Below are 21,230 nucleotides of genomic sequence, written 5' to 3' on the forward strand. Positions count from 1 at the left end.
CAGAGGAAAACTGGTGGCAGCCAGGAGAGAGAGCTCTTTGCTCAGCAAAGGAGCCTCTTTAAAGTGCTGATGGCATGAGGCACTGGCTTCAGCCCCTGACAGGTGCTCCCCTCGCCAGGAGAAGGCCTGCAGCCACATCCTCTGAAGGAATCCTGCTTCTCCTACAGCTCTGGGTGCCTCTCCCTGCTCGGGCTCTCCCTGGAGCACAGCACAGCCCTGCCCTGCCCTGTCAGCAGCCATCACACGGGGAGTGAGAGCCCAGCAACAGCAGCATGCAAAGAATGTTTCAGTGACACCCTAACTCAGGAAGGAACCCTCCTCCCTCCTCCCGAATTTGCATCTCCCTGGTTTTCCCACGCCAGCTTTGGTGGTCAGCCCAAGCGAGGCAGATGGAAACAGATGGTCCCAAAGGCAGGAGTGGAGGGGAAGCAAAACCCCGTGAGACCCCCCCGAGCAGGGTCACCCACTGCTCTCAGATCCACATTCACAAACTGCGGCTCCTAATTCTGTTTGGAGGCTGCGGGATGGGACGAGGCTCCGGGCAGGGCTGGGCAGCAGGTCCCGGCTGGCAGAAGGCTCTTCGGGCACCTCTCGGGAGGCAGAAGGTGCTGGGTGTGCCCCGTAGATGGCACTCACTGCCAGGGAAACCCCTGGCAAATTTGGAACTGAAGCGTGATACACAATGTGTGGAAAACATCCATATTTTTTCTGAGAATCCAGGCTCTGAGGGTTGTTTTAGCCTTCCCTCCTGCCCCTCACATCATCCCTGCTCCCAAAGATGGAGAAAATGTAACTCACACTGCACCAGCACCCTTTCTGCTCTGCAGGTCCTGTGCTGGGGCGGGGTACGCCACTGATCTGGTGTCCCTGTCCCCAGCTGTGGTGTCACCACGGTCACCCACGCGCAGCGAGGGCAGGGCGAGCTCAGCACGGCGTGCCCAACCCTGTGCCCGGGGGACGATGCTTTCCCAGAGCGGCTGGAGCCAGAGGTGCCACGGGCACCCACACAGTGCCCAGACCCCTCGGGGCAGCCCTGCCCAGACCCCTCGGGGCAGCCCTGCCCAGACCCAGCGCATTTCCAGCCCCTCTCCGCAGCGATGAGGGGCTTGTGGCTCTGCTCCGTGCCGCATGTCCCCCACCTGCCTGGGGAAAGGCTGGCAGCCAGCAGGGGCAGCAGGGCTGTGTGTACCCCGCAAATACACCTCGGCATCCCCCGCGCTCCGGCGCTGGAGGCGGCCCCGAGCCCCGGCGGCGCGGGCGGAGCCCGGTCGGGGCTGGGCTCTCACGTCCCGCTGCAGCGGAGCAGAGCCCGTGGGAGCCCCCGGAAAGAGCTGGGGGTCGGTGGGGCGGGACAGAGCCTTGGGCTGGGCCGGGCTGAAGGCGGCGGGGACTCCCCGTCTCTCCGCTCCGCCCCGCCGCATCCCCGCCAGCATCCCCGGGGGCCGCGGCGCCGCACGCAGCGGGGCGGGCGGAGGCCGAGCGCGGTAAGGGGGCGAGGAGAGGGGGGGGCCGGGGACACCCCGGGGGCGGTCCGCCGCCCCGATCCTGCCCCGGGGGCCGAGCCGGAGGAGGGGCCAGCCCGGCTCGGCCTCCCGAGGGGCGGCGGGCCCCGAGCGCAGAGCGGCGGCGGCGGGGCGCTGCCGGAGCCCGCTCCGCCGGGCCATGGCCAGCACCGGCTCCGCGCCCGGGGGCGCCGGCCCGGGCTCGGGCACGGCGCTGCCCACCCGCTTCCAGGAGACGGAGAAGCTGCTGTCGGCGACGGAGGGCCGGGAGGAGAAGGGCCTCCGCGGCTCCAAATCCTTCACGGCAGCCTTGCCCGGCGAGACGGAGCGCAACGGGCACGGGCTCGGCTACAAGTCGGTGTCGGTCGGGCACCTGGAGGCGCCGCCGCTGTCGCCGTCCCGGCTGAGCCTGGGCAGAGCCTCGTCCACGGCCACCAGCACGGCGGCCCCGGAGCAGGGCCGCCCTCGGGACTACCTGGTGCTCGCCATCTTCTCCTGCTTCTGCCCCGTCTGGCCCATCAACATCGTGGCTCTCGTCTTCTCCATCATGGTGAGTGCGGGACCCGCCGGACCCGCCCGGTTCGCCCCCGGCTTCCCCCGCCGCCGCCCCGACGGGCGCCCCGGAGCTGTCCGCGGTGCTGCACCCCCGGCACCGGCACCGGCACCGGAGCTGCTCGGCTCCCGCAGCGCGCTCCGGTGCGGGTCCGGGGGGCGCGGGCGGGCGGAGGCGGGCGGGGAGCTGCACCGAGCCCGGGGCAGCGCGCGGGGAGGCGGCGGGATGGAGATGGAGATAGAGATGGAGATGGAAAAGGAGGCGGCGGGATGGAGATGGAGATGCGGGAAGGCGGCGGGATGGAGATGGAGAGAGGGTGGGATTCAGGGCAGGGCTCCGGGAAGCGCGGTGGCTCCGGGAAGCGCGGTCCCTGCCGCCAGGCAGCGGTCCAGAACCACTCGGCGGGCTTCCCCGGGAAGGAGCTGCGGGGCGAAGCACTGAGCAGGGATCTCCCTCCGCCCCTCCGAGCCCCTCCGAGCCCAGCCCTGCAGCAATGGAGAGACCCTGGCTGGAGGCTGGCGCCCGGCCTCAGGCACTTCAAAGGGACAGGCTGCACCTGCAGCTCCTTTAGAAGCAATTTTCCTCCATTAAACATCCCCCACACCCCAGCAAACACACCAAGAGCCGAGCAGGGGAGAATGAAGCCATCCCGGCCTCCCACCCATCTCGGGTACAGGTGGCTCAGCCAGCACAGCCCTACGAGCAGAGCCACCCCCTTCCCCAGCAGATGCTGCTCTCTTGTACACACCCAGCACCCTCCATGCCTTTGATTTGCAACAAAGGCAAATCTTTTCTTTGAAGATCAGCTCCATTACCTGCTTACCACGCAGAAATACACTGAGGGGCACCTGCAGCCAGCTCTTCCCCCCAAAACCACCAACAACTTGAAGGCAGGCACGGGCACTTGCCACAAAAAGCCCTCTAGGGAGACCAATTTCCATTTTGAGGAGGAATCATCGTTTCTGCCAGTGCCAGCTGTCATCTGCGTAGTACAGTTGTGTGGCACAGCCTGTTTAGGCAGCATCCAGGGAAGCCAGCCAGCCTTGTCTGGCTTTGCACTGCAAGGAGAGGGAAAGCAGCTGGGTATTGCATATCCATGGTAATAAACAAGGGCTCTCACGGGGATTTGCCAGCCACATTAGCCTTCATGCAAAATAGATCCTCACACTGTCCCTTGCAGTTGTCAGAGCCTGCAGGAGGGTGGGGGTGTGCCTTGGACCACACCAGCCCCGTGGAGGAGAAGAGTTAACAGTGGAAAAACAGCAGGAGTTGTTCCTGCCAGGCTGAGAGGGACAGGGGTGTGGTGACTGTCACACCCAAGGGGAGGCAGGAGCAGCAAGGCAATGAGATTATTGGGCTGCCCTCTGCTTCCAAGGCCACTGGCAGCACTGCCCAGGGCTCATCCAGAGCTGGGGAAGGGGGGGCAGAAGGTGCATTCAGCTGAGCTTGTTCTCCAGGACAAGGTTGATGGCACACACAGCACATTAGTGGCCAGTGCACATCCTCTGGCCTCTGCACAGTCACCTCTGCACTCTCTGTCCTGTGCTTTAATTAATTATTACAGCCCTTTCTAGTCCTGGCCCTGCCGGCACCATCACCTCCTCCACACACCCACTGGCAGCCAGGGATCTCCACAGGCACCAGCAGAGCAGGATGAGGAGTGATCCACCCTCCCTCCCTCCCTGAGGAACCAGGGAACATCTGGCTGGGTCCTGCTGCCAGCAGGAGCAGCTCTCAGGGCACGGGTTGATGTTTCACCTGCTTGCAGCAGGGGGAACTGAGCTCCCAGTGACCCCCAAGGCTCCCCCAGCCCCAGGTCTTCTCTCAGAGTAAAGCCCTGATCATGCACAGATCTGAGCAGGAACCAGGATTTTGTGATTCCTATCGCCTGAGGAAACAGGAGGACTTTTCCACAATGTGCTGACATTCCTTTGGCTCTGCAATTGTGCTTTTCTTTCCTGAGTCAAAGCTTTTGCACATGAAAACTGTTTTTTTTTTTTTTCCCTGGGTAACAAGCAGCGTCCAGAGATTAATGCTTTTGAGCTTAGTGTCTCATAAATCATTTTACAAAAGCTGCTCTCACATCCCAACAGGGCCTATGGCCGGAGGTGGAAAAAACCCTGCTCTAGCACCCCCAGCCTGTTCCTGCTAACACTGGTTTCATGGAAATTAATTACCTGGAGGCTTCTCCACAGACTCTTGGATGTGTTTTTCTCACCAAGTGATGATCTGGCTGTTCTAAAGGGCTCAGGTCACTCCCCAAGAGTGAGAGTGGGACTGGTGGACAAAGATGTCCCCAAGGATCCCTGGGATCCATCTCCTAGGAGTGCAGGGCAGGGCTGGCTACCACACACCCACCCTGCATTCCTGCTGTGAATCCTTTCCTCTGCCCACCAAAGTGCAGAGAAGCCACATCCCAGAGTAAAAAAAAAACTCCAAACAAATGAAGGGAAATGAAGGGAAATGAAAAAAAATCCAGCCAGAACCATCACACAGTAACATCAAGGGCGCTTCTGCGCAGCACTTGGTATCCAAAATAAATTGTGTCATTGCCAGAACATGTGGGAGAAGTCAGACTGTCCTCACCCATCACAGTCATCTGTCTCGCTCTGGAGTTGACTGATGCCTCTCTTGGAATATTTCCTTCAACAAGAACAGAAGTGTCCAGGATTAATGATTTATTCTGGGTAATTGGTGGACGGCAGCAGAGAGCATCCAAAGCCAGTTCATCAACTGGGAAAGATTGCAGGAAAGAGGATGGGATGATTTGTCTTCCCCATCCCTGGGACCAGCACAGGAAAGTAATTTCCTTCATTTGCAAGAAGGCCACTTAGGGAAAAAAAAAAAACATTTTGAGCAGTGACTGGAACAGATAGCAGTGGGAAACAGGTAAAATTAATAACTCCTGAGTCACCCAGCCTTACCTGGCCCACGGGGGCTGCAGAGCAGCACCCACACCCCAGGCCCTGCAGATTTTCCAGCTCTGGGCTGGAGCAGGGAGTCCCTTGGCACTCACACAGTGACTCACTCCCCCAGAGCCCCCGAGCCTTTCGGAGACGTTCTGCCTTGGTGAGCCTCGATTAATAAACAAGATGTTAATGTTTTTATGTGGAAAGCAAAACAGGGGGTTAGTGATACTAGAGAGCTATAATCAAACTGTTCCACTCTGATTAATAATACATGTACAGTACCAAATTCTTGCTAAACACCCCATGCCAGTGCTGATGTGTTTCTCATAATTGCTGAGGATAAATGAGCAGCAAACACTTCCAGAAGCTGTAGTGATAAATACATCGAATCCCTCAGCCTGTGTATTTTGCCTGCAAGACAGCTAAAACTGCATATTTCAGTGCAAGCTAACCCCCACCCTGCCAAAACATTACACTTGTTACAAAAACCAGAGACTGAGACACCAAATCCCCAGAGCTGGAGCTGTCAGCGAGCAGGGCAGGGATCCTGGCGATCCCTGGGCTCTGCATCCTCCCCATCTCTCACCACCAACCCATGAGGCTTCATTTTGTCACCTCCTGTTCTGGGATGAAAATAGCTCTTGGCTGCATCCCCTTGCTTTCAGAGTGGGTCTGGCAAAGCTGCTGGTGAGAGCAGGAGGAGCAGGGTCCTGAGCACTCCCGTGTCACTGCTGGGGACAGCCATGCCCAGGGTGGCTCCTGAGCGGGGCAGGACGTTGCCAGGGGGGCAGAGGAAGCAGCCACCCGCCTGTTTGGGGCTCTGCTGTGCTATTTTCCTGGTGACACAAACTCAAAGGAGCCCATGGAAACCTCCAAAGCTGTGTTTTTCCTGCGGAGCCGCTGCCCATGCACGGCCTGGGCTGGGGATGTTCTGGTGGGGCTGGGGATGCTCTGGTGGGGCTGGGGATGTTCTGGTGAGGCTGGGGATGTTCTGGTGCTGCCAGCAGGCAGTGGAATTAAAGCAGGATGAATGGGAAATGGGGCAGGAACATCAAGTAGTGGTTCAGATTCTCTGTGATGTTTCATGGTTATTGCTGGAGCTGGCCTAGACCGCCCTGATCTTAATTTTTAAATTTTTTTTTTTAGCATGAGGAACATATTAAACATAAATTTTAACTGTTTGGGGTTTTTTTTTGGGTTTTTTTGGGTTTTTTTAACATGAGGAAGGGGATCTTTTCCATCACAGCTGTTTCTGTGATACACATTTTTTGAAAGGAAACTGGGATTGCTTTAATCCACTTCCACCTTTAACTAATTTTAACTAATACACTTGTTTGTTTTTGTTTTTGTTTTTGTTTTTTTTTTTTAACTGAGAATTCCCCCAGTTTTAGCAGCCATGCTCCAAAGGGAGGGCTGGCACACAGCACAGGGCTGTGGGAGCTGCTGGCCCCACAGCTCGCCCCAGATCCCCTCTTCTCCTCCAAGGCAGCTTGGCTGGGGATGGGCTGGCCAGGGGAAGAAGCCTTTAACCCACGTTAAGGTGTTAAATACACAAAAGCAGCCCCAAAGGAGGAATATCTGCTTCAAAGCAGTTAAATCATCAATAAAACCCCATTCCAAGTGAAGTTTAGGGGGGTTTTGCCCAACTCCTCCACTGGATCAAGGATGCTGGGCTCCCTTCTCCCCCTGTCCCACCTTGCTTCCCTTTCCCCTCCTCCAAGCTCTTCCAACCAGCTGAAAATGTCACCAACAGGCCTTAAAACCCCTCACCCACTTTTCCTCCCCCCAGAACCCCTTCCCAATGGGTTTTGGGGGTGGCAGAAGGGCACTGCACGAATCTGGGGAGGCTTTTGGATCCCAAGGGCTGGGCTGGCAGCAAGTGCTGACGCACGGTGAGTAATTCCACCACAGGTCCTCTCACAGCTGCCCTTCTGCTGAGCGCTGGGTGCTGCCCCAGCCAAGGGCAGGATGTCCAGGAGCTCCTTTCCAGCAGGATCAGGAGCCCTGCCCCCAGCACTGGTGCTTCTCCCTCACCAGGAATCCTCACTTTTTGCTCGGGAGCCAGGTGATCGCCAAGTAAAGGAGCAGGAAAGAAAACGGGGCTCGGTTTGGGGTTCTACAGCCAGGGAGTCACCCCTAGAGCTGCTGCCCCTCTCAAGGGACTCTTTTTGTGTCTCTCCAGTCGAGGAACAGTGGCCAGCAAGGGGACACGGACGGCGCCCGGCGGCTGGGGCGCATGGCCAGGCTGCTCAGCATCGTCTCCATCGTGCTGGGGACCATCATCATCGTGCTCTACATCTCACTCAGCGTCAGAGGTAACCCTTCCTTCTCCTTCCCTCAGCCCAGCTCCAGCAGGAGCCTCACCTGGCTCCCAGCTCCACCCAGGGTTAGGATAGACCTGCCCCCATTCCCAGCCTGAGGGCAGTGGGAGGGCGCAGAGTCCAGCTTGGGTTGAGCATCACCAGCTGCACACACACGTGGAAAACAGCTCAGAGAATGGGCTCCTTCCAGTAGAAACACACACTGCCCAAATGGCCAGCGTGGAAAGCCCTCCCTGTGCTGTCCAAAGTGCCCTGGTGACCACACAAGGTCTCCCTGGTGAAAGGCCCCACCCTGGCAAAGCCTGTGGTTGGGTTTAGAAGAGTGGAGCGCTGTACAAACAGAAAGGTTTCAGGACACAAATCAGAAATACAATCCCAAAATGTCTTGGGAACCTCTCAAGCACAGCCTCACCTGCCAAACCAGCATGATCAGCACAGCTCAGGCAAAGAGGGACCTCAGAAACACCCAAAGGAGGGTAAGGGGAACATCTGCTGGCTGTTGGAAGCTGCCCTAAGCCACTCTTTCTTTTACAGTTTCCTAGAAGACGTTTCAGCATGCAAATACCTTGAAGAGGAGGAAGACAACTTTCCTTTTGGGGTTTTTACTTTCAGCCTTGCAACAAAACAAAAAAAAATTGTCACAGTGTAGGTGGGCAGCCCTAGACAGCCTGCTCTGGAGCGCCGTCAGAGGGAACGCATGCTTCGATTCACCGCCTCTTGGGAATGAGCCTGGGCGAGGGACGGGATAAAAACCACCCTGAGGAGCAATGGGAGAGGCCACTGAGGAGAGGAGAAAGGGGAAATCCACTACCTCATTCCCCTCCAGCAGAACTCACGGAGTGGGGAGACAACTAAAGTGCAAGAGGAGGAGAGAGTCTCCAGAAGGAAGCTGGTTTTGGAAGGAAAACACAAGGCGAGAACGGGACGTTTTTGAGGAGTCCTCCTGAGAATTTTTGGCACAAGTCGCTGGATTTTTGGGGGGTTGTTGGTTTTTAAATCGTCGAATTCTCTGTCTCTACAACAAAACAAAACAACAAAACAACAAAACAAAGCTCAAACTGCCATCAGGAGCTGAGAGCTGTTCCACGGAGGAGGAGGAGGAGGGAGAGCAGAGCTGCAGCCGGAGCGCGGCTCTGCTCCCAACGAAACGCAGCCGCCAAAGCCGGAGGATGTGGTGGGTGCTTTTGTATTTTTGATGAAAAAAAAAAAAAAAAAAAAAAAAAAAAGAAAAAAAAAAGAGACAATGACCATTTGCATGCCTTTGGGAATGTTCTCCATGTCTGTTCCTACGAGCTCTTTTATCACTTAGGGCAGATCTCAGAGCTGGCAGAGGAGGATGTTGCTGCATGAGTACCCCGGACTCCTCCTCACCCCCATCCCATGGTGGGCTTTTTAAAGGAAGGCAAAATCAGGCGTTCCCTGTGAACCCACGCATTTCTCTGTGCAGCCAAAGGGAGGTTAGCAGCCCTGGCACTGAGACAAGAGCCTGGTTAATGCCCAGCAGCAGCACCAAGGCACGGAGAGCCCCTTGTGCCCGCTCACACCCCGATGTCACGGCACGCAGAGGCTTCAGCGTCATCCAGCCCCCACCACTGCCAGTGCTCATCCCCCCAACCCTCTGGGGCTTCAGCTTTGGGCCTTCCAGGAGATTTTCAGGGGCATGGAGGAGTTTTAGGCTCCTGCTCCTCTCCTTGCACCCCTCACACAGCTCTTCTGCAGCTCTGAAAATCCCCGGAGCTGCCCGGGGTCAGTTCTGCGAGTCGTTGTATTCTTTTTTAATGTTTTGTATTTAACACAACAAGAAAACAGACTCTGCTCCTCCCACTGTGTCTGTAGGTACCACAGGCCCTCTGCCATGTCTTCCACAGCCCACAGATCCCTCGGCCCATCCCAATCCCCCCACGCTCCCTGGAGGCTCCATCAGCCCCAGCCCTTCTCCTCCCCGCTCTCCCCTCATTGCTGGGGGGACTCTCTGGGGTTGGCCCTCTACCCACCCACCCAGACTATGCAAATCTCCACTGCCTGTTGTTTCAGCCAGGCTTTGTGACTTCTGGCCACGTCCATTGGCTCCCTGAATCTCTTTGATCCAAACTTTGGGGACACACTACCAAGAGCTGCACTGCCCGACCTTTCTGTGGCCTCCAGCTGACAACCTGTGACCTGAAAGCACAGACTGACTGAGAAATGTCCTGCAGGGCACTTCTGCTCCCTGACACCAATCTCCTGAAAAACACCCCAAATTTAGACCAAATGCAATGCTTCCCAGGCCTTGTCTACATGGAGAATCCACCAAAAGAAACCTCACAACCTGGTAACTGCTTGGCACTGGCTCCTGCCCTGGGCTCTGGGTGGGCTCAGGGCTTAGCCCAGGGTAGGGGTGGGGTGTAAATCCACGCTGTAGTTACTCTGTAGTAACTAATGTGCAAAGCCACGGGCATCTCTGTGAAAATTCTCCTGTCACCTTTTTGATTGCTCCTCTTTCAAGTGTTTTTTTTTTCCTCTAGATGTTGTTTGAATGCAGGGGGTGAGAAAGCCAAATCCCCCAGACACGCTGTCAACATTTTTCTCTCCCCCAAGAGGGATGCCAGGGGCTCACAGCAATAGCACACCACTACAGCACTTTCTCAGGCTCCATTCCCATCCACCCCTTTGCCAGCACTCCATCACAAACTGCTGGCAGCTAAAATGGACCAAATCTGCAACTTTTCTTTTGCAATTTATCTTTTTGTGAGTTCAGCAAACAGGGACTGCTGAGCATTGCTGGGTGGGAGCTCCCTCCTCCATCCTCTGTCCAGGAACTGCATCTTTTCATCCTGAGCCCTTCAGAAACCCTCCTTTGGATGTTCAAACTTTCATCTTATGGCTGCTGAAATCCCATCAAATCCCCCAAATGTTTCCTTCTTTAACTCTTGCACTCAAAAGCTGCTTGCTGGGGAACACGTGGGGGGTTTTTTTGGAACTGTAGTTCCAAAGGGACTGTAAGGGCAGTGCTGCCTGTCCCTGATTTCCTGCCCTTTGCTCTTGGAGCTGCTGGAATTCAGCTGATGGGAAGAGCCCTGGAAGCTCCTCCTTGGGCAGGAAGGGCCCTTTTTCAGGGAAAAGTGCTGGAGGCAGTTCTAGGACTTGAGAGCACTGAGCGTTTATTAAGTAAGGATTTAAATGCTCTTTTATCATTATATAAAGCCTTTCATCTAAAGTGCTTCTCTGCATCCAAAGGATTAAACCCTGCCACCCCCCACGAGGTGGGTTCACATTACTGCTCTAATTGCAGGGATGGCAAATGCTCAGGCACTGAGCACTCCCAAACCAGCCCCCTTTCCTTCCTCCTCCTTAAAGAACCATCTATGAGCACAGATTTCCTTGGAATCTGCTTTGTTTGGGTTTTTTTTCCAGTGGGATCTAAACAAACTGTGCCCCACTGCGGTTCCAGGTGGGATTCCTGCAGCCAGAGGAGGGAGAGGCTTTGTGAGGCAGCTGCAGTGCTCCTTGCCAGGAAAAGTCCCAGGCCAGGGCAGCACTGAGCAGTGGAGGCACCAGGATTCCCCTGGATGCAGGAGAAGGCAGAGGATTTCCCCAAAAACCCCAGGGTGATGATTTGTTTGTGCCTCCTGTCTCATTGGAAGGCTCGGGTGATGCTTTGCTTCTCACCTCACTATTAAATATAACAAAAGAGAAGAACTAAGACACTTGAATCCCTTTAATTCTAAAATCTTCCTGACTAGATACAATTGTACTGCACCCTTCAACTCAGCTTTTTTTTTTTTTCTTTTTTTTCTTTTTTCTCTTATCCTGCATTTAAATCCAGAGGAAAGCCTCTACAATTATCCCTGTCAAAATATTTACTGTGCTCATAACCTGCCTCTGCAGTGCTGGAGGAATTAACTCTCCAGGGACACCCAGAAACTCCCTTTCCCTGCTCCCCCACCAACTTCTCCACACATTTTGCAGCCTGTTTTGCAAAGTTTTTGCCACTTTGCTCTCCCCATCCCCCATGGTTTTATCCCCTCTTTGGCTCTTTTTGGGTGGAATTTGCTGATATTTGTGAAGGAGGAGTCTGCAGAGCCCCAGCCCTTGGCACACACTCACCTGAGCAGGGTTACAGTGAGGGTGATGATGGCAGAACTTCACCCTGAGGCCCCCAGGCACGGTCACCCTTGACTCCATCCCCCAGGGAACTCTCCTTAACTCAGCTTTCAGCACACAGGAGGGCAACCACAAAAGCTGTGCCATGAGCCCTTTCCTCCCCAGCCCCACCCAGCAGCCCTGTTTCTCATCCCCCAGCTCTTTGCCACCTGCTGCAGCCTCCTCTGAGCACACACATCAGAATTCTCCGTGTTTGCAGCTAAAACAGTCCCAAAATCCTGGCCAACTTCTCCCCCCTGGTGAAGGAAAGGTGAGAGCACGGTGACAATCCAGCCCTACCTGCCAGGGAAGCTGAGCTGGTGGGAGGAGAGCTCTGAAGGGATGGAGAAGGTGGGAAATGCCTCTAAATGCAAGCTGGAGTGGGAGTTCCCATCCACAAGCGTGTCAGGTCCTGGTGGGATGGAAATCCACGGGAAGGATTCTCCCAGCAGAACTGGGGCTGCTGGCACCTCCCTGGCACTGCCATCCCTGGGCTTCTTTGCCAGGGTTTGGGGCAGAGCTGGGCTCTGTGGGGTGACACAGAAAGGCTGCTGGATTGAAGCTTCCAGCTGAACCAGCAGCAGACTTGGCTTGGTTTTGTAGGTGGGATGCAGTGAGCCAGGGCTGGGGAAGGCAAGGGTCAGACCCCAAAGGGATCTGAGCAGCACCAGGGGGAAGAAACCCACCAAAGCACTTCAAGGTTTGCTGTGTTAAGGATGGGACTGCTTTTCCTGCTCCAGTTTCCTGCTGTCTCCCTGCTCTCTGCTGGTTTTAGTGCCCCCAGAGCTCCCGCAGCTTCTCCTCCCTCCCCGTGTCCCTCCTTCCACCGGGATCTCAGCTCTGGGCTCAGGCAGCTCTGAGCCGGCTCCAGCCCGACCTGCCCCGCACAGAATTCTCCATGTAGACAAAGGGAGCAGCTCCTGTCTTTCCTGTGACATGGAATCTCGGTTTTCTGCTCGTTCCGAGCCCAGGGGGAGCTGCAGGAGGCACCCGCTGGGCCGGCGCCACCCTCGCCCTGTCGCTTTCTCACAGAGCCACAGCCAGGGTTGCCCTTTAAGCTGAAAATTATTCCGATTTAAGCTCGTTTTCCTTTCAGTATAAAGCCTTTAATTTTGGCAAAAAATTTAAAAAACCAGTTAGGTTGGGACTGAAAAACTCCCCTGCTTGGGCACGATCCAAGGGGGTGCGGGGGGATAGCAGCCTTTTCAAAGTGGGAATATTTGTAAAGCGTTTGCTGACACCAGTAGGTAGCAAAATTCCAACCTATAAATACCCATCCAGGATAAGAAACGTCAGAAAGGGAGCGTGTGCAGGATTCACCGAGGCAGCCCTGCTGCCACCTGGGAGCCCTTGGAAGGTGCCAGGGTTTGATCCTTGGCATGGAGGTGCAGGGTCCATCCCCCCACTGGGAGAGCCACAGCTCACACACAGCATGAACACACCAGGAATTGCAGCTGGGTGCTTCTCTTTGCTGACAAATGTTTCTTTTTCTGCAGGATGGTATGGTATATCTTATATACTTTCTTTGTATTTCTTGGCATGAGAAAAAAAAAATTAAAATGTAACATGCATGGTCAAAGCTGAACTGGTTTCTTCTGTCTAAATGAGAAAAAAAAAATACCCAAGCTACTCATTCAGTGATTGCTTCACACTCTGAGAGCAACCAGTTGGTATTTTGGGTGCAGTGGGTTGCAAATAATATGTACAGGCAAAAAGTAAAGAAAACAGCACAAGTCAGAGCAGGGAGAAGTGCAGACAGAGCAGCCTTGTGCTGGTTTTAACCAAAAACACTTCCCAGGAGTTTTCCCAGCCAGACTGGAAGGCTCTGCTGACTGTCAGAGCCACCAGCAGGGTTTATTTGTGTTAATTGGCAGTCGGGGTGGCTGATCCTCACTGAAGCTGAGCTGCACAACTTCACGCAGCTGCATCCCAGAGCTCGCCCCTCTCTGCTCATCCCTGCATTCCCTGGGAAGGAGCCCAGGCCAGCTCCCAACCCAGCCCAGCCTGCAGGAAGGGCTGCCAGTCCCACTCTGCTCTGTGCAGGGCAGGGCCCGAGGAGGTGGCACCGTCCCTCAGGTGCCCCAGGACAGCTCCTCCCTCTCCCAACAGGGCAGTGCCACCACCAGCAGCAGGGATGGAAAGCGAGGCTTGCAGGGCCCTGCTGTCAGCACAGCACCCACTGCCACCCTGCCTGCCAGGGAAATGCACAGTGACACCTGCACAGGTGAATCCTGCAGAGGTGACACCTGCACAGGTGAATCCTGCAGAGGTGAATCCTGCACAGGTGAATCCTGCACAGGTGAATTCTGCAGAGGTGAATCCTGCAGAGGTGAATTCTGCAGAGGTGAATCCTACAGAGGTAAAACCTGCAGAGGTGAATTCTGCAGACAGAGGTGAATCCTGCAGACAGGTAAATCCTGCAGGCAAGAGGTGAATTTTGCAGGCAGAGGTGAATTTTGCAGGCAGAGGTGAATCCTGCAGTGTGATTCAGCAGCAAATGGAATTAATGGCCCTGCCTGGAGCTCATCCTGCTGGGATTCCCTCAGGCTGGGCAGGTCCAGCTGAGGGCTCTGGGACTCTCCTCCCTGACAGAGCCACCCAATATCTGATCAGCAAACGCTGCAGTGGAGCAGATCCAGGGCTGGACTTGCTGTGGGCACTTTTAGGAAGTGCTTACAGCAGGAGGGTGAACAGACCCAAACCCCTCTGCTGGGACCATCTGTCCTCTTCACTCTGACAAACACCTCTTGCCCTTCCCTGAGCATGCAAGCTGTGGGGTTTTGGGGAAAAATGAATGAACAGTAAAACCCCACAGGTGCCCAAAGCCAGAGAGGAAGGAGATTAAATGTTTGTGAGCTCGTGAGAAACAGAACAGTTATCCTCGTGAGCACCTCAGACACCCACCCAAGGAACAGGAATCAGTTTTTCCAGAGCAGCTGCTGCCCACAGCACAAAGCCCAGCCTCTGTAAGCTAGGCTCAACAGTGGGTCTGTCCCCTAAGGTTTCCTATGGCACCAAGCACTGCCCAGGGAGACAGAGCTGCTGCACAGCCCCCAGCACTGTGCTCAGCCTTACTGTTCACCCCACTGCCCTTCTCCTACACTGCATCACCCCCTTCCCCAGCTCTGCAGCTCACTGGGCCATTTTCAACAAATTAAGCCATTTTCTTTAGTGCATCCATTCCCTATTGCTTTGGAAACTGCCAGTCTAATTAGATCTGCTGGTTCTTGCTCCTAAACACCCTCCCCTTGTCACAGCACCTAAACCAGTGCTCTTGATGTTCAGCCTCACATCCCAGGGCTCAGAGAGCAGCTGCCCAAACCTCTCAGGGCCATCAGCCAGGGTTAATTACCCACAGCCACGCAGACACCACACTTCAGCTACTCCCATCTCACACCAAGGCTGGCTTTGCACAAAGCCCCAGCATCTCCCCAGTGCCTCTGCCCACCCAGCAGAGCCAGGGGCATCACTGCCTGCAGAGCTGGGGTTACAGGGCAGCTCTGAAGAGCCACATTTATTTGCCCTGATGGAGACACAAAGTGTAGATGTTTACAAAGCCCAGTGTAAGTTACTCCCCATGATTCAGCAAAGCAAAGAGGGTTTGGGTTGGTGGTGCCAGCGAGCAACAAAAGGCACAGAGGGGTCTTGGTGGGGAGAACTTTGGAGGAACAGATGCCACTTGCATCCCAGCACAGGAGGTCTGAGGCTGCTTTAAACCATCTTCAGCTTTCTTTGTGCACTGCTGAAAGAATTCAGCAAGCCAAAAGACTGAGCAGGGAAAAAAAAAAAAAAAAAAAAAAAAAAGCAATGGCTTTGTCCTGGAGGGGGAGGAGGAGGAGGAGAAGGGTTTGGATCACACAGAAACCCCCAGGGTGTGGAGAGATTCCCCTCCAGTGGTGAAATTCCCCCCCAGCATCCTGGCCATGTCACAGCTGCAACCCCAGACTTCAAAGGCTGCTGTGCCAGCCCAGGCTCTGATGTTTCACGGGAACAAGGCAGTGCTGAGCTCTTCAGCTCCTGTTTTATTAATACCCTGCTCTGATGGGCTCATGTATAATAGATTCACACAGGAGCAGCAAGAGGTTCATGTCCAATCTCCACGTTGCATACGTTCTCTGCTGAGCACTCTGGGCTCTCCCTTCACTCCCAGTTTTTCTCTTCACTGATTAATTTGCATGAATTTGGGGTTCAGGCAGAGGACAGAAAATTGGCCACCAGTTCCTCAACTGGTTTCCATGACTTTGTCCCAGTCAGGAGCTAGGAATCAAAAACACAGGGAGAACATTTCCATTTTCTCTCTGGCTCCTAATGCTGGCTGCTGTTGAGAATGAGCAGCTCAGGGATTCCTTGGGCTCTCCCAAAGCCTCTCAGGAAGTCATTTGGGAGGTGATGGAGCCTTGGGCTCCACAGCCACGGGAGGAGAGCTCAGGGCTGCAGAGAGACTTTGTGAGAGCAGCACGTGAACATCCTGGCTCTGGTGTGCAGAGGTGCAGCCCCCAGCATGGGGCCAAAAAGAACAGATAGCACCCCAAATTCTCCCTGCTCACAGGGCAGCTTCTTAGCTGCAGAGATTTGAAAAAGATGAAATTTGGATGTATTGTGGACATCTTCAATATTTGAAGCAGCTCACCAAACACTCTCCTGGTAGACAACAACAAAAGAGCAGAGAAAAAATGAATTTTTGTGAGGGTGCTGAAAGGCTCCATCTCCCATTTCCCATTTCCCTACCCAGCTCCAGCCTCCCCTCTGCAGACAGGAGCTGTTCTGCAGCTCTGCACTTTGCATCCAGCCCAAAGTTGTCTCTGCTGCCCTGCAAACACAGTGGGAGTGACACAGCCACAGCCCCACACCCCCCCCCCAGAGCCCCTGGGCCAGGAGTCCAGCTCAGCATGGAATCAGGAGGGCTGGAAAACCCCTCTGGGATCATCCAGCCCAGCACTGCCACGCTCACCACCAAACCACGTCCCCAGGTGCCACATCCATGTGCCTGTGAGCCTCCCAGGGATGGGAATTCCACAGGATCCCACTTGGTGGATGTTTCTGTCACATCTCAGAGGAATTTTTTTAGTCAGACAAGTTTGGTAGACTGCACAAGCTTAGGTGCTGAGGATTTAGGATTTGTGTGTTGGAGGAGAGCCTGGCGTGCCCAGGTAAGTGGGAATTGCACCAGCAGATCTGCTTTAAATGAGGACTTTTGCTTTATGGTGGTTATTGCTGGATCCTTCAGAAGATGAAATATCTTAGAACACCTAAAATAGAGAAATGGGGATTTCTCCATGAGCTCAGCTACCTCGTTTATGGGCTAAAAAAGCCCAACCAACTGACAACTGCTGGCCCTCATTGTTTCCAGCTTAGCTGTGATGTGAGAAGCTATTCTTGGTCAAGAGCTGCCAGTGCTTCTGAAGCTTGTGAAGTTGTTTGCTTTAATAGCACACAGCATGAAGCAAAGCAAAGACTTCCCAGCAAAATGCTCCTTCTGCTGAGCTCGCTGCACCTCGCTGCCTCCTGGAAATGTTTAATTACAGGCTGCGGATTCCAAAGTGTTTTCCTCCAATTATTTGATCTCAGGTACAATTTCATAAAACCTGTGTTTTATCCTCCTTCCCAGCAAGCATCAATGCAGATGGATCATTCAGTTAACTCCAGATGGGCAGAAAAATAAGCCAGTCCCTGACACCCTGGGCTGTGATTCCTCCCTGGTCTGGGGCAGCTGGCCCAGGTATGCAGCAAACAGCAGCAAAACAAAAAGGAGCTCCTGTCTTTAAAGCAATGCTCTATTTTACCTTGATTTTTGACTGCAAAACTGAGTGGGTATGAGGTGAACTGTCCTAAAAAATGAGTTAACAGCTCTTCTTCCCCTGCCCAGAACACCCAGACCACCAGCACTCACCTCCCAGGGGCACCACGACTGCAGAAGGAGCTTGGCTGCCCAGTTAAGGAGCCCCATTTCCTGAGGAGGAGTGGGAGAGGCTCATTCCCCTGGGATGTGGCTGTGGTTGGACCTGAGGATGCTGCTGCTGCTGCAGCATGGCCAACCCTGCCTGCCTGCCATGGCAAAGCTGACTCCAGGAACTCAGGTTTTCCAAGACCAAACACACACACACCTGAGTGAATGGAAAGGATCCAAATTCCAAAATCCCCACAGCAGAATTCCTCCTTTGCCCTCCCAGGGTGGCACAACTCGATCTGAAATCACCCTGAACTATGACAAGAACTGATCATCCCACTGTGTTTGTTGGTTTTTATTTTAAAACCATCTCATCTAAACCAAAGCGCAGGCTTGGAAATGATTTACATTTGCTGAAATGTTTGGAAACACAGGAAGAGCTGGCCAGCAGATCCTGCTGTAAGGAACACACAACCTGGAGGTGCAGTTGCTCCCAGTACAAAGACCTATTTATGCAGAGAGGGCAGACACACAGCAGGAATGGTCCCTGCTGGAGCCCGAGCCCCCTCCTGCCTCTTTCCAAACTTATTTCTTTACATAAGCACTGCATGCTTTTATAGACCTGAGTCACAAACCTCCCCACCTCAGTAATATTTTGAAGTAAATTTAGCCCTGGTGATACATGCCTGACCTAGAGGGAACTGCATTTATAGCACAGCAGGAAAATATCCACATGTCCCCCCTCCTGCACTTGGGTGCTGTCCCACATCGAGCCTGACCAAGCCCCAGGATCATTCCAGCCTCCCCTGACACTGAAAGGGGGGACACACAAAGGATCCCACCAGGTTCCCACCAATTTCCAGTGGGGACAAGGTTCTTGCAGGGTCCAGTCACTTTTTAAAGTAATAAATTGTGGTTTGTGTGCTAAAGCTGGACCTGCCAGGGCCACCGGATCAGCACTTTCCCAGCAACTCACAATTTCTTTTTACACCTGCAACATTCCTGAGCATCCTGCAGAGTCTTTAGAAAAGGCTGCCTTAAAAAACCTGACGTTTCAGCAGCATTTCACCCTGGAAGAAGCCAGCTCAGCACAGGAATGGAGCAGGAGGGCCCTGGAGCAGGTGACATGCCCAGGCACAGGCACCACGAACATCTTGGGGAAGTTTCCACTGTACAGCTGGCAGCTCGATGGGGCTTTGCAACCTGCAGAGAGGAGCTTCTATTTTCAGTGCAGCTTTAGAAAGACAAAGGATGAAGAATATTGTCCCCACTTCCAAGAACTCTGCATCAGATGGATGGGTATGGGCAGGGGAGATAAGAAAAGAAATAAAGCATTGAAACCCTCCCTGTTTGCAGCATTTGTGGGAGAGCCCCACGCTGTGCTTGTGCACCTCAGAGGTTATCAGTGAATTTCCTTCAGGTTTGCCTTTGATTGATAAGCTCCAATCACCCCAGACAACCCTTCTGGAGTTCAAAGGATGCATTTTTAAGAAAGAAACGAAAATTATGAAACGAAAAAAATAAATCCGTGTGTTTGAAATGTCTGCGTGAAGCTGAACACCCGGGAATGAAGGGAGGAGAATTAGATGAGCAGCGCAGTGAGCAGACAAAGCAACACAAGATGTAAGATCTGAACAGCCACGACGGCAGGAGACCTCTCCAAATCCACAGGGTGCCAAAATCAAGACAAGCAGAAAACAACCCGCAGTGAGAGCACGGCAAATGCTGCTTCAGGGGTGCAGAGGCTGCTGTAGAGCCAGGCTCCTCCTGCCTCACTCTGCGCTCTGGAATCTGGGTTAGCAAAGCCTCAGGGTCCCATTAGGAACAAAGAACAGGGGAAGGGCTGCGCCAGGCGGGGATGGAGCAGGGCAGAGCTGCAGCTCACGCTCCAGCTTGGCAGCAAGGGGAGGATGCAGGCGACAGCAGGCTCCGAGTGTTAATGAGCACAGCCCAGCTGGCAGCACAGCTCTTCTACCTGGAGATGCCGGATAAAAAGCTGGCTATTCGGGAAAAGGCAACGCCGACCGTAAACATTGAGGTTTTCTATTAAAACGCTCCAAAATCGAGTTCGCGGCGCTGCACGCCGCCCACGCTGGGTGAAAGGGAGGAAACAAAGGCACTGGTGTGAATTTCTAATGGAGGGCTCGGCTCCCTTTCAGAGGAAAGCTGCTGGGGGAATGGCAGAGGGCTCATCCATAATGCAGGAACAGCCCAGCCCGCCAGGAAGGACAGCGCTCCTCAATAGGAACAACACTGCTCTGGGAGGCGGATGGTTAAAAATATATATCCTATGCCTGTGCCACGATAAATTATTGACTGTACAGGGAGCAGGAAAAAAGGATTCAGCGCCATTAATAATTTATTTTCTAATCCAAACGAAGATGGAATTTTATGCACCACTTATTACCAGCGCCGCAACTGGAAAAACTCCCTGCACTTCCCACTGTCTGGAACCAGGAATGCCTTTCCATTTTCCTAAGTTTTTTTTTAAGTTTCTCCTTTAGCTTGAGACATACAGTCAAAGCCTTCCCTTGGGAGAGCACCTGGTCACTCCTGAATATTCAGCAGGCATTAAGGATACAGAGATGGATCCCTGCTTTAAGGCAGCGTTTACAGGCACAGCACGACAGCTGTGCAAGGAGAAATCCCTCTCTTCACTCCCAGGTACCACAACACCAGGCAGCTCTGCTGCTCTGAGAATACAAATTTGGAGTAGCACTGGAAGATTCAGCATTGATTGCAAAAGCAGCAGGCACAGGTGGATCCTTGAGGCACAACAGTGCCCAGCTGGAACACCGAGGGAGGTGGAGCAGAGCACAGTGGTGCTGGAAAACCTCAGGGTAACGGAGTCCCCTCGGTCCTGAAAACAGCAATTCAGAGAGAGAGATCTTCCTTTTAACATTTACCTCTAAAGAAAACCATCCCTGTTCTCCCTGGTGAAGAACAGCAGGGAAAACCATCCCGAGTACAATCAGCCCCCTCGCAGGCAGGAGGAGATGAGGCCAGGACTGCACATGCAGGCAGGAGGAACACAGCCCCCCAAAACATTTTGGGTCAGGAAAGGTTCCATCACGTCTGGTATTTGATATAAAACCTGACAACACTCTGATTTGTATGTCCAGGGGTAATTCCAAAGGGGTGGGATAAATCCCCTCTGCAGTTTCCCTGAAGTTTAGGTAGGCAAAGATTGTGAAGGGGAGAAAGAACCAAGCACCTTGCTTAGAATTCTAATTTATTATTAAATTACATATCAAAGCCTTTTTTTTTTTTATTTAATACATACAGAGAATGCACAACAGGTGAGAACAAAAATAATTACAGTTACAATAGAAGTTTCAAGAACGTGTATGAAAAGAAAAAAAAATTCAGAAAGTGCAATCAGAAACTCATTTACAAGGTACGGGATGTTTTGTGAGAAAGGGCTTTGTTTTGGGTGTAGAGTGTTTATTTAACTGCTTTCCTCACTCAGTCCCACACAGACCAACAGCTGCTCCTGTACTTGGAACTAAAACATCTCCACTGGTTGAAATGTGCAGTGCCAGGAGAGCTGCAGGGCACAGAGGGCACTGGCAGATGTGACCTGGAACGTGGCTCAGTTGTGGTCTCACTGCACTCTCCTGTCCTGCACATTCCACCATCCCATCCTGCCAGAAGGAATTTCAGAACCATTCCCTCCTTCAGCACTGACAGCTGTTACCCTCTCCTTCCTGTCTCGAATGAAAGCTTTGGGACAAAAGCAGTAAAAACAGGAAAAGGTTATGCCTCAAGTGATCCTGGGAAACAAGTTGCTACATTTAGAGAGTGAAAACTCTCATTTAGTTGTGACTAAATGAGCTGCACCATCAAAAGGGGGGGAGCAGCCTCAGCTCCCTGTGCAGCAGTTCTGGGAAAGCAGCACCTCAGGGGACACAGCAGGACAGCAGTGAACACTTCACC

The 21,230-nt window shown here is 53.6% G+C and overlaps 1 protein-coding gene across 1 annotated transcript; it reads left to right on the forward strand.

Annotated features, from left to right (window-relative positions):
* Window positions 1-1,577: 1,577 nt before the first annotated feature.
* Window positions 1,578-9,091, forward strand: TRARG1 (trafficking regulator of GLUT4 (SLC2A4) 1). The gene is made up of 3 exons (XM_041423035.1): window positions 1,578-2,052; window positions 7,147-7,279; window positions 7,820-9,091. Exons 1-3 carry the CDS (start codon window positions 1,663-1,665, stop codon window positions 7,825-7,827), a joined length of 531 nt encoding a protein of 176 aa, XP_041278969.1. The 5' UTR covers window positions 1,578-1,662; the 3' UTR covers window positions 7,828-9,091.
* Window positions 9,092-21,230: the final 12,139 nt, after the last annotated feature.

This window comes from Onychostruthus taczanowskii, unplaced genomic scaffold, assembly GCF_017590055.1.
Source record: "Onychostruthus taczanowskii isolate IOZ18803 unplaced genomic scaffold, ASM1759005v1 scaffold75, whole genome shotgun sequence".
Lineage (NCBI taxonomy): Eukaryota > Metazoa > Chordata > Aves > Passeriformes > Passeridae > Onychostruthus > Onychostruthus taczanowskii.

Bases quoted from the DNA above. Each gene is read 5' to 3' on its own strand.
- TRARG1 (XM_041423035.1), top strand. From the start codon at position 1,663: ATGGCCAGCACCGGCTCCGCGCCCGGGGGCGCCGGCCCGGGCTCGGGC. The intron at 2,053-7,146 runs GTGAGTGCGGGA...GTGTCTCTCCAG, and splicing joins CTCTCGTCTTCTCCATCATG to TCGAGGAACAGTGGCCAGCA.